At 47.0% G+C, this 15,145-nt stretch overlaps 1 protein-coding gene across 4 annotated transcripts in view; it reads right to left on the reverse strand.

Annotated features, from left to right (window-relative positions):
* PPFIBP2 (PPFIB scaffold protein 2) overlaps positions 1 to 15,145 on the reverse strand; it is a 160,909-nt gene that overhangs the window by 114,117 nt on the left and 31,647 nt on the right. For all 4 annotated transcript variants that reach the window (XM_078058441.1, XM_078058439.1, XM_078058440.1 and 1 more), the window contains exon 2: positions 14,928 to 15,023. In XM_078058441.1, the coding sequence (XP_077914567.1) occupies positions 14,928 to 14,991 (64 nt within the window). In that variant the 5' untranslated portion in view covers positions 14,992 to 15,023. The remainder of the gene's footprint in view (positions 1 to 14,927; positions 15,024 to 15,145) is intronic.

Here is a 15,145-nt window from a genome sequence, read left to right on the forward strand (position 1 = left end):
TACTATGAGTACATATTTGTGTATTCAGGAATGCTTGTCTATTGGGGCATATACAGTATGTTTTACATCATTAGAGGGGAAAAGGAAGAAATAGAAACCTTAATGAAAGAATAAGAAAGCATGAGAAAAGAAAAGGAAAATTTGAAAAAGAACCAAGTGGAAACCAAAACAAAGAATGCAATGCTTTAGTTTTAAGTGGACAGATTAAAGAACAGACAAGAGAATTACGGAAGTGGAAGGTGGGAGACAGCACAGAGAATGAAGCAGAGGCAACAAAGAGAAAACCGTAGGGATTTCTCACAGTTGAAAACTTGAGTCCTCTCATTTTGAAGACACACACTGCATCCTCAAAAGGATACATATCAAAACACACCCACCCTAGAAACCACACAGTGAAACTCAAGAACACCAAAGATAAAGAGGACATTTAAAAGCAACTAGAGAGAAAAGGCAGACAGTCTACAGTTACCTTGTCAACAGACTTCTCGTGGGCAATAAAGCCCAGTGACCACAAAATATCATCTACAACCTGTAATCTGCACAAGATAAGCTGGCACTCAAGATCAAGAATAAAATAAGGACATTCTTCAGACGGTGACTCATGCAATTTATTCCTGAGGGAATTTTTAAGGATCTCCTTCATGAAGAAGGAAACTGCACCAAGCAAGAAGGTGTGGGATGAAAGAAACAATTATGTCGGAGCAGTTGTTAACATTTTTTGTTAAGCAAAATAAACACTGTCAATTAAAAATCACAATAATTTGGAGGATATGAATCAAGATGATACTGGAATACTATACAAAAATAATGTGGACAATGGGGCAGTGGTAGAAATCAAAGCATTCTAAGAGTCAGGTATTAATGACGAAGAATTCCTCTTCTTTAAAGATATTTATCTTTAGCTTTCATGGTCAGGAGACATGTTAAAAATATAAGTATATGAGCATTAGAAGACTAGAAATAGATACTTAACTTTCTGGCAGAGATTAAAAACAACAACAGAGGCCAGCAAGACAAAACCAAAAACAACTTAAAAAAAAAAGTTAAAATGAAATAAATATAAATAAATATATTTACAAATAAATATAAATAAATAAATAAATAATAAGCCTTAATACACCAGTATACCAGTAAGTATAATAATTATAAATGCATTAAACTCACCTATTTAAACTAAAAAATTTAAATAGAAAGAAATCCAGTTCTTTGATGTTATTAAGAGAGGCATACAAGAGACACACAAAAAAATTATGCCACTGAATGACTGAAATATAAAGTATTCAAAAAGATACAGCAAAGGACTCCATATATTAGAGCATTAGGTCAAACTATTAAAAACAGTCACGCACACACACACATGCACGCACGCACGCACAAAATCACTGGATGAAATGATAAAACAAAGAAAAAAATCATCAGAATGGTCCTCTAAAAAATAAATTGTCACGTGTTGAGCCATGTGAACCACAATTTAATTTTTTTTCCAAAGAAAGTATATCAGGCCAAATGTTTTTACAAGTCAGTTCTGTCAAACCTTCAAGAAGTGACTAATTCTACTCCATATTGTGTAAGTGGAGGAAGGGACTGCTCCCAGCATTCTCCATAAGGAGAACCCGCGAGCGCAACCTGTAGGCGGACACCATACAAGTCAGCAGCCCTGAGCGCCGCACAGGGAAATCCAGGCCTTCTCACTGATGCACCTGGACACACAGAACCTAAACACAAATTCTGAAAACCGAATCCATGGTAAAAAAGATAGCACATTGTGACCCTCAAACCTGGGAAATGACAGATCAAGCAGACCTAAATAGGAAATAACAAATAAAGTGGTGATCTATCAGAACAACAAAAGACAGAGACCTCTGCCCCCAACAGCTAGACGTGGCACGCTGTGTTCAAGCAAGTGCAAAGCATTTATGTCCAAACTGACCATAGACGAATTAGAGGGACTAAAATAAAAAAAGACAAGAAGTAACAGGTGTTGGTGAGGATGTGGAGAAAAAGGAACCCTCATACACTGTTGGTGGGAATATAAATTGCTGTAGTCACTGTGGAAAACAGTATGGCCTTGCCTCCAAAAATTGGAAATAGAAATGCCATATGATCCAATAATTCCACCATTGGGTATTTACCCAAAGAAACAAGAACACTAATTAGAAAAGATATACACACCCCTGTGTTTATTTCAATATTATTTACAATAGCCAAGATCTGGAAGCAACCCAAGGGTCCACGGAGAGATGAATGGATAAGGAAAATGTGACACATTAATATCACACGCAGCCATAAAGAAGATGAGATCACACCATTTGTGACAACACGGATGGACCTAGAGGGTATTCTGCTAAGTGAAATAAATCAGACTGAGAAAGACAAATACCATACGAGTTCACTCATATGTGGAATCTAAACACACACATACACAAATGAATAAACAAACAAAAAACAGAATCAGACCTATAAATACAAGGAACCAGCTGATGGTTGCCGGGGGGAGGGGGGTGGGGGTGGGCAAAATGGGTGACGGGGAGGGGGAGATACAGGCTTCCCTTAATGAATGGGTAAGTCACCAGCATATTTAAAGGCACAGCGTAAGGAATATAGTCAATGATGCTGTAACAGAGATGTATGGGGATAGATGGTAGCTACACCCGCGGTGAACAAAGCATAATGTATAAACCTTTGAATCACTATGTCATACGGGTGAAACTGACGTCACATTGTGTGTCAGCTATATACATTCAAATTAAAAAAAAAACAAAAGCAAAAAACAAACTGACCACAGACTAGGTCACACAGGAAGTCTCAACAAGACCCAAGATTCCTATCAGAGGGACCTATTCCTGTCTCCGTATTTCTGTGGGAAGGGAGGGCGGCTGCCACTAAGGCCGTATTTGTGGCCTTGTCCCTGCCTCCCCTCACTCAACTTTTCCTCAAAGGATGAACACGTCTTCTGACGGGAGAGCTGACGGAAGGGCCTCTCCCGAGAGTTGCTCATCCCTGGATGCAAGCACTGTCCTCGGGGGAGGCTTTCTAAGACGAGCTCTGCCTCCACAAGGTGGAGGTCTGTCGTTTGGGATTCAGTTCAATTTCCCATGTAAGTGTGTGTGTAGGATGTCTGCTTTTCAAGATCCTGATGGTGGCTTCGGGTCAGCTAACTTTCCTAATCAGTAAAACCACTATTCTGTTTCTCTTTTTTCTGACCCCTTTGTCTATTCCTTAACTGGTTTAAAACTAAGGAAGGGACTAACGGGATGTAATTTAATGATTATTGTGGTAGACGGAATGATGACACGCCCCTCCCTGAAAGATATCCATGTCCTAAACCATGGAATCTATGAATGTGTTACCTCGTGTATCACAGATGTGATAAAGGTGAAGAATTTTGAGATGAGGCAGTTTCCTGTATTGTTAATCACAGGCGCTCTTAAGTAAGAAGAGGGAGGCAGAAGATCGGGTCAGAGGGACAGGACCTGAGGACTCAACCTGCCACTGCAGGCTCTGAAGACGGAGGAAGGGGACAGCGGGTGGAGGAAGGGGACAGCAGGCGGAGGAAGGGGACAGCGGGCGGAAGAAGGGGACAGCGGACAGCGGGCGGAGGAAGGGGACAGCGAGCGGAGGAAGGGGACAGTGGGCGGAGGAAGGGGACAGTGGACAGCAGGCAGAGGAAGGGGACAGCGGGCGGAGGAAGGGGACAGCGGACAGTGGGCGGAGGAAGGGGACAGTGAGCGGAAGAAGGGGACAGTGGGCGGAGGAAGGGCACAGTGGACAGCGGGCGGAGGAAGGGGACAGCGAGAGGAGGAAGGGGACAGCGGGCGGAGGAAGGGGACAGTGGACAGCGGGCGGAGGAAGGGGACAGCGGGCGGAGGAAGGGGACAGCGGACAGCGGGCGGAGGAAGGGGACAGTGGGCGGAGGAAGGGGACAGCGGACAGTGGGCGGAGGAAGGGGACAGAGAGTGGAGGAAGGGGACAGTGAATGGAGGAAGGGGACAGAGGGTGGAGGAAGGGGACAGCGGACAGCGGGCAAAGGAAGGGGACAGCGAGAGGAGGAAGGGGACAGTGGGCGGAGGAAGGGGACAGCGGGCGGAGGAAGGGGACAGTGGACAGTGGGCGGAGGAAGGGGACAGCGAGCGGAGGAAGGGGACAGCGGGCAGAAGAAGGGGACAGTGGACAGCGGGCGGAGGAAGGGGACAGTGAGCGGAGGAAGGGGACAGTGGACAGCGGGCGGAGGAAGGGGACAGCGAGAGGAGGAAGGGGACAGTGGGCGGAGGAAGGGGACAGCGGACAGTGGGCGGAGGAAGGGGACAGAGAGTGGAGGAAGGGGACAGTGAGTGGAGGAAGGGGACAGAGGGCGGAGGAAGGGGACAGTGGACAGCGGGCGGAGGAAGGGGACAGCGGGTGGAGGAAGGGGACAGCGGGCGGAGGAAGGGGACAGCGGACAGCGGGCGGAGGAAGGGGACAGCGGGCGGAGGAAGGGGACAGCGAGAGGAGGAAGGGGACAGTGGGCGGAGGAAGGGGACAGTGGACAGTGGGCGGAGGAAGGGGACAGAGAGTGGAGGAAGGGGACAGTGAGTGGAGGAAGGGGACAGAGGGCGGAGGAAGGGGACAGCGGACAGCGGGAGGAGGAAAGGGACAGCGGGCGGAGGAAGGGGACAACAAGTGGAGGAAGGGGACAGTGGGCGGAGGAAGGGGACAGTGGGCGGAGGAAGGGGACAGCGGACAGCGGGCAGAGGAAGGGGACAGCAGATAGTGAGTGGAGGAAGGGGACAGCAGGCAGAGGAAGGGGACAGCGGGCGGAGGAAGGGGACAGTGGGCGGAGGAAGGGGACAGCAGACAGCGGACAGCGGGCAGAGGAAGGGGACAGCGGATAGTGAGCGGAGGAAGGGGACAGCAGGCAGAGGAAGGGGACAGCGGGCGGAGGAAGGGGACAGTGGGCGGAGGAAGGGGACAGCGGACAGTGGACAGCGGGCAGAGGAAGGGGACAGCGGATAGTGAGTGGAGGAAGGGGACAGCAGGCAGAGGAAGGGGACAGCGGGTGGAGGAAGGGGACAGTGGGCGGAGGAAGGGGACAGCGGACAGCGGACAGCGGGCAGCGGAAGGGGACAGCGGATAGTGAGCGGAGGAAGGGGACAGCAGGCAGAGGAAGGGGACAGCGGGCGAAGGAAGGGGACAGTGGGCGGAGGAAGGGGACAGCAAGTGGAGGAAGGGGACAGCGGGCGGAGGAAGGGGACAGTGGGCGGAGGAAGGGGACAGCAAGTGGAGGAAGGGGACAGCAGGCAGAGGAAGGGGACAGCGGGCGGAGGAAGGGGAAAGTGGGCGGAGGAAGGGGACAGCAAGTGGAGGAAGGGGACAGCGGGCGGAGGAAGGGGACAGTGGGTGGAGGAAGGGGACAGCAAGTGGAGGAAGGGGACAGCGGGCAGAGGAAGGGGACAGTGGATAGTGAGCGGAGGAAGGGGACAGCGGGCGGAGGAAGGGGACAGCGGGCGGAGGAAGGGGACAGTGTTATAGCATCAACAGGGCAGGCAGGGGCAGACTAGCCGTACAGAGAAAGCCCTCCAAGAACACCCCAAAATTAAAAAACCCATGTACACACACTTTTTACACAACTGAACTGACGGCAATCTTCAGAGCTCAGAAGCTCAGGGTTAAGAGAGCATCTGAGCTGGTGTTTGTCCTGTGCACCACCGCCAGTTCCCCGATGGCCAGTCACCTGGGCCACAGGCCACTCAGGGGGGACGGGGACGGAGCTTAGGCCTGAGCCCGGGGAGAGGTCAGATGGGAGAGCTCTGCACAGAGCCGGGATACAAAAGGGCACTACCCTCAGTCAACTGGAGAAGCCCACCCCCAAAGGAGGACACTGGGCCTTGCCTCTGGAATAAGAGCACATACAAATAATTCAATGTTTTAAAACAATAGGAAAAAAAAAAAAAGAGGGGGTGAAGGAAGCACAGAAAGTGTGAGACAAGTAGAAATCAGACAGTAAGCGGATAAATGGTCAGATGAATTGTCAAAATAAATGTATACAGACTAAACTGGCCAGTTCAAAGACATATTGTTAACTTGGTTAAAAAGTGAGAGTGCATCTATATCCCTCCAGCAAAACCACATTGAAAGCTTGCGATTGAGAAAGGATGGAAGAAGGATAATACCAAGAAAATAATAACCAAAAGGAAGTTGGGGTAGACAGATTAACATGAGACAAAACACTCTTTAAGACCAGAAGCATTGGGGCGCCTGGGTGGCTCAGTTGGTTAAGCGTCTGCATTTGGCTCAGGTCCCGATCTCAGGGTCCTGGGATTGAGTCCCGAATTGGGCGCCCTGCTTAGCGGGGAGCCTGCTTCTCCCTCTGCCTCTGCCCTTCCCTGCCCACTTGTGCTCTCTCTATCATGCTTTCTCTCTCTCTCTCAAATAAATTAATAAAATCTTAAAAAAAAAAAAGACAAAAAATCATTGCTAGAGATGAAGAGTGTAACTATATGATGATGAAAGCCTTTACCAGGAAGTACTAATTCTAAACGTGTATTCATATAATACAAAACACAGCTTCAAAATATAAGGCAAAATATTCAGAATTATAAGGAGACAAAATCTACCATTTAGTAGAATTTTAATATGCATTTCTAAGAAAGTGATAAGATCAAGCAGACAAAAAAAAAAAATCAGTAATGGTAGCAAAGATTTAAACAAAGTGCATGTACTGAACAGAGAACATTGCACCTGACAACTGGGAGAAGGCACACACCTTCCAAGCACGCGTGGGACAGTAATGACAACACACAGTGTTGTAGCCAAGGCCATAAAGCAAGTATCAATAAATTCCAAAGGATAAATATTAGAGACCACTTAACTACAACATAATGAAGTTAGCAGGCAGTTGAAAATATAGATTACTGATTGGCTTTTTTAATTTGGTTTTTAAAAGAGTACAGATACATTTAAGTTCGGAAATAAGAAAATGATAAAAACATTCAAATAAGTTAAATATGAATATATAGTAAGTATAGCTACAGAATGCATATTTATCTATAGATACTATAATGGTTAATTTTATGTGTCAACTTGGCTAGGCCACAGTACCCGGATATTTGATCAAATGTTATTCTAGATGCTTTTGTGAAGGTATTTTTTAGACAAAATTAACACTGAAATCATTACATTGTGACTAACGCAGCTGTTTCTCCATAATGTGGGGGGCCTCGTCAAATCAGTGAAAGGCTGTAATAGAAAAGGACTGATCTCCCTGGAAGAAGGAGGAATTCTGCCAGCAGATGGCCTACCCATTGGAGCTGCAACATTGGCTCTTCCCTGGATCTCCAGCCTGCTGGCCTGTCCTGTTTGATTTTGGACTTGCTAGCTTCCATAATCACACAAGCCAATTCTTTAAAATCAATCAATCAACCAATCTCTCATTAATCTCTCTCTCGGGACACCTGGGTGGCTCAGTTGGTTAAGCATCTGCCTTTGGCTCAGGTCATGATCCCAGGCTCCTGGGCTCAAGTCCCGCATCGGGCTCCTTGCTCAGTGGGGAGCCTGCTTCTCCCTCTGCCTGCCACTCTGCCTACTTGTGCTCTCTCTCTCTGTCAAATAAATAAATAAACTCTTAAAAAAAAATAAAAGAAATCTCTCTCTACACACAGACACACACACACACACACAATATTGGTTTTGTTTCTCTGGAGAACCTGAACTAATATATATACATATTTATCTATTTACAGAATAAATAATATACACAAACATACCACTCATGTGTAATGGAGACTGATCAGCAAAGGCAAAAGTCAGTTCTTTGAAAATAATAATAAAAAAGATAACTCTGGCAAGTGGCACCTGGGTGGCTCAGTTGGTTAAGTGTCCAACTCTTGATTTTGGCTCAGGTCATGATCTCAAGAGTTTTAAGATTGAGCCCTGTGCTGGTCCCGTACTGGGCATGGAGCCTGCTTAAGATTCTCTCTCTCCCCTCACATTCTCTCTCTCAAAAAAAAAAAAAAAAAAAGGAAAAAAGATAACTCTGGCAAGTTAAAAAAATAGAGAGTACAATTAGGCAGTATTAGGAGTATAAACAGAGACATAAGTGTAGCAGATCTTTAAAAAACATGATAGCTATAGGGCGCCTGGGTGCCTCAGGTTAAGCGACCAGCTCTTGATTTCAGCTCAGGTCATGATCTCAGCGTCCTGAGATCAAGCCCCAAGAGGGCTCTGCGCTCAGCATAGAATCTGCTTGAGATTCTCTCACTCCCTCTGCCCCTACCCCCACTCAGCAGCATACACATGCGCGTGCTCTCTCTCTCAAATAAATAAATCTTTAAAAAATATATATGATAGCATGTTTATGTTAACAAAACTATAAAGACCTGGGGGCACCTGGTTGGCTCAGTGGGTTAAGCATCCGACTCTTGGTTTCGGCTCAGGTCATGATCTCAGGGTTGTGAGACCGAGCCCTTATTGCGCTCCTGCTGGGGCATGGAGTCCGCTTCGGATTCTTTCCTTCTTCCTCTCCCTCCCCCTCTGCTCCTGCCCCCACTTGCACATGCACCAGTGTGCTCTCTCTCTCTCAAATAAATAAATAAAATCCATAATAATATAAATATAGGGCGCCTGGGTGGCTCAGTTGGTTAAGCGACTGCCTTCGGCTCAGGTCATGATCCTGGAGTCCCGGGATCGAGTCCCACATCGGGCTCCCTGCTCAGCAGGGAGTCTGCTTCTCCCTCTGACCCTCCTCCCTCTCATGCTCTCTGTCTCTCATTCTCTCTCTCGCAAATAAATAAAAAATCTTAAAAAAAAAAAAAAAATAATAATAATATAAATATAATAAAATCTATAAAAAAAACCCAAGAAACAAAATTAAAGATCTCAGTAAAATTAGACGGTTAGATAGGTATAAACTGCCAAAACTCAACTGAGAATTGAACCATTGTTTATAACCATGAAGAAAATAAAATCTTTCACTTGGTTTTGTAGGTTGGTTCCTATACCTACAACTACAGCAAGTATGTAAGGAAGAACTGATAATTCCAGTTTTACTCAAACTCTCTCAGAGAATAGAAAATGAGGCCACGCAGCCCTGAAGTTGTGGAGGAGGGTTCTGCCAGTAAGAGGAAAAATCAGAATGATGGCTGTCGAACAGTGCTTGCCACCGAGGGCCATTTTGATCTTTTTACATAAAGATTAGTCTTTGATACCTCAGCCCACTGGACACCTCCAAACTTCCACTCTGCCTGTCTCTGGGTCAGAATCAGAGCCAAGCGCTCTCAACCTGAATCCTGAATGGGAAACAGGCAGGTTTCGGTTCTGCCTCTCCCTTACTGATGACTGCTACGTGCTGACCCACCTCAGAGAGGGCCCGGACAAGGCCAGTTAACAGAGCATGTTCAGAGCATGGACTCCTGAACAGCCTTTACTGCCACAGCTGAAGTCATTCAACAGTCAAGGTGAATAATCTCAGTCTTGACCAGAACTTTCTCTGCCCCCGATCTAAATCTTAAAAAACAAAACAAAACAAAACAAAACAAAAACCACCCAGACACGAATCAGAGTTAGCAGAAAGGCCCAGAGCAACCTCTTTTTTTAATTGTCATAAAACAGGCTCCTTTTACCTAGTCCTCATTGGTGGGTACAGCTTGCAGAGGACTGCCTGAGTGACCCCCTGCTATGGTGAAGAGGAATGCGTGGTCCTCTGTGTCCTGACCACGGGGTTCTCTGGTATATTACAGAAATGGCCTCGCAGGGCAGCCACTGAACCTGTCAGCCCACAAATTAAGCCTTATGCAAAATGAGAATATGTGGCAGTTGCTCTGGGTTACCCAGAGGGATGTACTTCAGCATTATATAGTTCAGCTGCAATTGTCAAGAGTGTAATTCAATTAGGGTATTATTTGCAGGCCAAATCACAGGGATTAATCAGGAACAAGAGCAAAGGTTAACATTGTACTGGAAGCTAACAACAGTGGTCTTTTGTACTAGAAACAAATCATTTTGACAAGGGGCTAGGGTCTTTAAGTCACCACTTTCCAACTTCCTGGCACAGAATTTTGGGGTTCCAATCAAGTACCATCACACCCAGGAAACTCCATTCAGGTTTCAAGAATTCAACCTTATAAGGAGTTTCATTTATTAGTCCTGTTTCTGCTTGCAAGGCATTTCTTTTCCTCACACCTCCAGAACCACTGGGTGCTTAGAGATAAGGACCACCATGACACCTTTTTTTTTTTTTTTTTGCCTTAAAGATTTAATTACACGAATCCTGATATCCCATGCCCTAAGTGTGCTCTTTTTGGAAAGAGTTTCAGAAAGTGAACCTGAGCCTATCATAGTACACAGAGTAATTAATTAAGGGAAATCCCTTGTTCCGTAGTGTTATAACTATGAACAATCATTACTGAATGAACTGTGTCCATTTTAGGAGGAATCCGTGTTGTTTTTGCATAAATGATTGCTATGTGGGGCACACAGGAAGTCTATAAAAATTTCTTCCATTTGAAGTAAGTGGTAATTGTGTCTTCAGAAAAGGAGAGAATACAGCCCTTGGGTACTCATCCGAGCACCTCAACAGATGCAAAAGCAACCGTGTTTGGTACTGTTGGCATCACTTGACGTCACTCAAATTACTATGAGATAGAAACGCAGAAAGGACGAGCTAAATGTTCACATAACAATGTCGTTTCTGTGGGATTTGTGGCATCATGATGTGGTAATGCAAGTTTCACACCTTCCCTTGGCTGTCACCCTTGCAGCAAAGGAACCCTCACTCGGAAGTCTGATGTGTAAGAGAGACGAGAGCAGAGACACTCTGGCTAGGGGACTGGGAGCAAGAACAGAACTTGACCCCGCTCCCAGTTAACTCTTCTCTACAGACGGCCCCACGGAGCCCCCGGGGCTCTATTACACATCATCATAAAACCGATGCAGGCATAAAAGCAGCCCGGAAGAGGCTCAGATGGCCCTGGACTCAAAATCCGTGACCTTGGGTGGTAAAAATCATAATGTCAGTACTAATCTCAACAAAGTAACTTATACCAACTGAGCACTTCCTATGTGCCTTATTTGCATTAACTTAATCCCCCCAATAATATGAGATAGGTACTAATACCACTATTTTATATATGAGGAAACTGAGCTCAGATAGGGATTAAACAGTTTGTCTAAAGATCCCACAGCCAGTCCTAAGTGATGGAGCTGGGATTCAAACCCCAAAAGTCTAACTCCCTAGTCCACATTAACAACCAGAAAAGCTCTTAAGCTCTTTGGTCCAGTTTGGCCCAACCACCTTGAATATGAGGAGGGTATTAATAATCTTGCAGAAGAGTATCCTGCACGAAGACATTCAATAATTATCATTCTTGGGACGCCTGAGTGGCTCAGTCGGTTAAGCATCTGCCTTCACCTCTGGTCATGATCCCAGCGTCCCGGGATCGAGTCCCACCTTGGGCTCCCTGCTCAGCGGGGAGTCTGCTTCTCCCTCTACCCCTACCCCCTGCTCATGCTCTCTCTCTCAAATAAATAAATGAAATCTTTTTAAAAAATTAAAAAAAAATAATTATCATTCTTGTCATCACAAGATGTAGAACGCATACCCTCCAGACACTCACTAATTACCTCAATGTTCAATCATCTGCCAAATAGCTCCTGTCCAATGTCTGTGTGAGACAATTAGTACTTGAGAGATGGTTCACAGGACATGCCAATCACAGAATCTTCAAAAAAAATGAGTGATTTGTGGGCCCAAAAGAATCAGTGAAAGGCACCAGAGAAAACAATAAATGAAGTTCAGTGCACAGAGAAGAAGGTACGTATAGAAACAAACAACCGGCTCCTATTCACAAAAGTAAATGAAAGGTGTATGTGACAAGGACTTATTAAACACCTAACATGTGCTCAGACCAACTGAGGTGCTGGAGACGGAGCAGCAAAGCCTCAGTCCTCAGGGAACTTACAATTTGGTTCAGGAAGCCGTCGACACACAAAGAGACAAATGTGAATGTAATAGGTCAGGTGGTGATCAGTGCTGTGAAGAAATATAAACAGGATTATCAGGAGAGAGTGATAGGAGGGGGTGATGCTAATTAGAGAGGATCAGAGAAGACCTCTCTGATGTGGCAACATTGTGGCAGAGATCAGACCGGAGGGTATCTGGAGGACAGCATTCCAGCAAAGGGGGCAGCAAGCACAAAGGTCCTGAGACAGCTAGCGTGCAGGCTAAAGCAAGGTTAAGCCAGAAGGAAAGTGGTAGGAGGTGTGGCCATAAAGGCGGCCAAAGGCCAGATCACGTCTAGAAGTGCTGGCTCCGTTGAGGACTTCAGATTTAATCCTGAGATGGGCAGCCCCTGACGAGCTTTGGAGAGAGGAATGCTGTGATTTGATGTACGTTTCAAGGATCGTTCTACTGCTCTGTGGAAGACAGCCTGGAGAGGGCCAGGAACAGGGCAGAGACTACTCAGAAGACTATGCATGAATCTTGCAGACCCCAGGCGAGTCTAGCAAGGCACGCACAAGCCTTATTCAATGAAAGACACAAAACTCAAATGGGTGAGATGAGGTCCTGAATAAGTAAGAACTCTACTGTGTCCCTAGAGAAGATGTAACATAATAAAGATTTTTTATCCCTCATTAATTTACTGAAAGCTAACATTTTATAGTGCTTAGGACTGTTCTTGGCACCTTATGTATGTAAACATAGCAACCCTCTAAGGTGGGTACTATTATTATTCCCATTCTGAGTATGAGGAAACTGAGGCCTGGGTCAGGTAAATAGCTTGTTGTAGAGCTAGGATTTGAGCCAAGCAGCCTGGCTGCAGGGGTTCCTCCTGACCAATCTGCAAAGAGTGCCTTGGGATGTCTTAGAATCGCCTCTCTACAAGCTCTCACACCTGTTCCAGGCACAGCAGCCCGAGGAGCCCTCCTAGGAGGAATCAGCCAAGGTGGAGGATGAAGGAAAGGGAAGAAGGAGGGAGAACTTTGTGCTAGGAAGGCAGAAGGATGGGCCTCCTGGGTTCTGCACAACCCATGCCAAGGGCCTTTCCTCCTTGTCCATCCCAGATCCTCACCTGCAGATCCTGTATTAAGGCAAAGCCCCAAGGGTCACATACAGCTCTCTGAGACAGGGCATGTTGCCAGAGGCCTCATCATTTTCGGAATGCCAATGTGGAGAAATTGGGAGGCAGGGAGAGGAATGACCCCATACCAGCTGCCTTCTTTAGGAGGTGTCCATTCATCCCTCACAGCCATCCAAGAGCTCTAAGGTGTGAGGGTCTGACCCTGTGGCTCCGATCTCAATTCACATGAGCCCCTGGCAGCTTCCAGGTTTGACTCTATGAAAGTACGGCTAGGAAATCTGCGCTCTTGACTGTTTCCTCTTGGTGGGGCTTCGGAGGCCCTAACCTAGACAGGACATCCCAATCTATGGAGCCTCTGGAAAGCATTAGTCAGGGCTCTCAAGAGCCCTTCTGTTCACTGAGAAACTAAGAGCCTGACAGATGACAGCTAGAACATGTTACAGCGTCACCAAGAACATGAAGACTCTTCAACCCACAACCCCACCCCCACCCCAGGCACCAACACCCAGAACCCTCCGTGAGTCCGATTCTCTCTGCAGGGTGGAAGAAGCAGCAAATGCCTGGCAAGGGGCAATGGGGCAGTATCAGGTACCCACGCACATCCTGGGCTTTAGCCACACTCAGCCCAAACCCCCCTCCCCGGCCTCCTCCAGCTGAAGCTCCACACGACGAGGAGCAAAGCCCCAAAGAAGCATGCCCGGCATGGCAAATAAGGTCACGTACTTGTTATCAGGTCAGGACAGAAAGAGGACCTGGGATCTTCGGGAAAGATTTGCAATGACAGGTTTATTCTAATCAATACGGGCGTGGGTTCCCCCTGTTGCAGAGTTAATTAGCCCAAACAGCCCACTGGCAGCCTTTTCCAATTAACCAGTTTTGCTGGATCTTTTCTAGGGAATATTCCTAACTGGCGAATATGAATAAGTCAGTTATATACGTAACATACAATATGGCATAAAGAACATAAAGAACATTCTCTCTCTCTTTTTTTAAGATTTATTTATTTATTTGAGAGAGAGAGAGAGAGTACGAGCAGGATGGGCAGAGAGAGAGGGAGAGAGAGAATCCTCAGGCAGACTCCCTGCTGAGCACGGAGCTTGACGTGGGGCTGGATCGATCCCAGAACCCTGAGATCATGACCTGAGCCAAAATCAAGAGTCAGATGCCAGGGCACCTGGGTGGCTCAGTCAGTTAAGCATCTGCCTTCATCTCTGGTCATGATCCCAGTGTCCTGGGATAAAGCCCCATGTCAGGCTCCCTGTTCAGAGGGGAGTCTGCTTCTCCCTCTCCCTCTCCCCCTCCCCCCTGCTCACACTCTCACTTTCTCCCAAATAAATAAAATCTTTAAAAAAAAAAAGAAAAAGAGTCAGATGCTTAACCGACTGAGCCACCCAGGTGCCCCAAGAACAATCTTTAGGCAATGAGGTGAATCGATACCAAACTGCCTCCGGATTCCCAAACACACTGGAGACCAGCTGGGGAAGGGAGCTGACATGGGCATTACGGTGGCAAAGTCGCCAGGCTTGGAGTTTCCTTTCGGCTCGACTATGATGAGCCATGATGTGCTCTGGCCAATTTTCAGTAAAAGTGATCTTATTGCAGCCAAACTGCCTCCGAGCCAGGACCCACGCCGTGCCGCAATCGGAGACCTGCCACCGTGCGGTGCGCCCACGCCGTCTTGGCAGCCCTAACCTCACACCATGTATCAAAGAATCCTACGAGTCTGAACTCCTACACAAAGAGATGGCACGCACAGTGAAAGACAATACATCTACCGAGGGGCTTCTCGCTGTGCCAGAAAGAAAGGTCAGGAGGGAAAAGGGTTCCTCAAGTGTGGAGGGCAAGCCGTGAGTGGTGAGGGCTCCCTGCCCGTACCTGCGATGATCCCGTCCATTTGCTCCAGAGCAGCTTCCAGAGCGTGACTGGCATCCGAAGCCATGACTCTTTCCCCTCGGTCTCCTCCTTCTCCTACTGAAAATGCAAGCACAGAACAAAGGAAAAGTCAGAGAGAGGTCCACGTGCTGTGCGCAAGCCCGCCAGCCCTCCTGCATCGTGGCGCAGCACACTCCCACAGGATCCTGGCGGGCGAGCCC

The sequence above is a fragment of the Halichoerus grypus genome, chromosome 11 (assembly GCF_964656455.1).
Source record: "Halichoerus grypus chromosome 11, mHalGry1.hap1.1, whole genome shotgun sequence".
NCBI classification, from domain to species: domain Eukaryota; kingdom Metazoa; phylum Chordata; class Mammalia; order Carnivora; family Phocidae; genus Halichoerus; species Halichoerus grypus.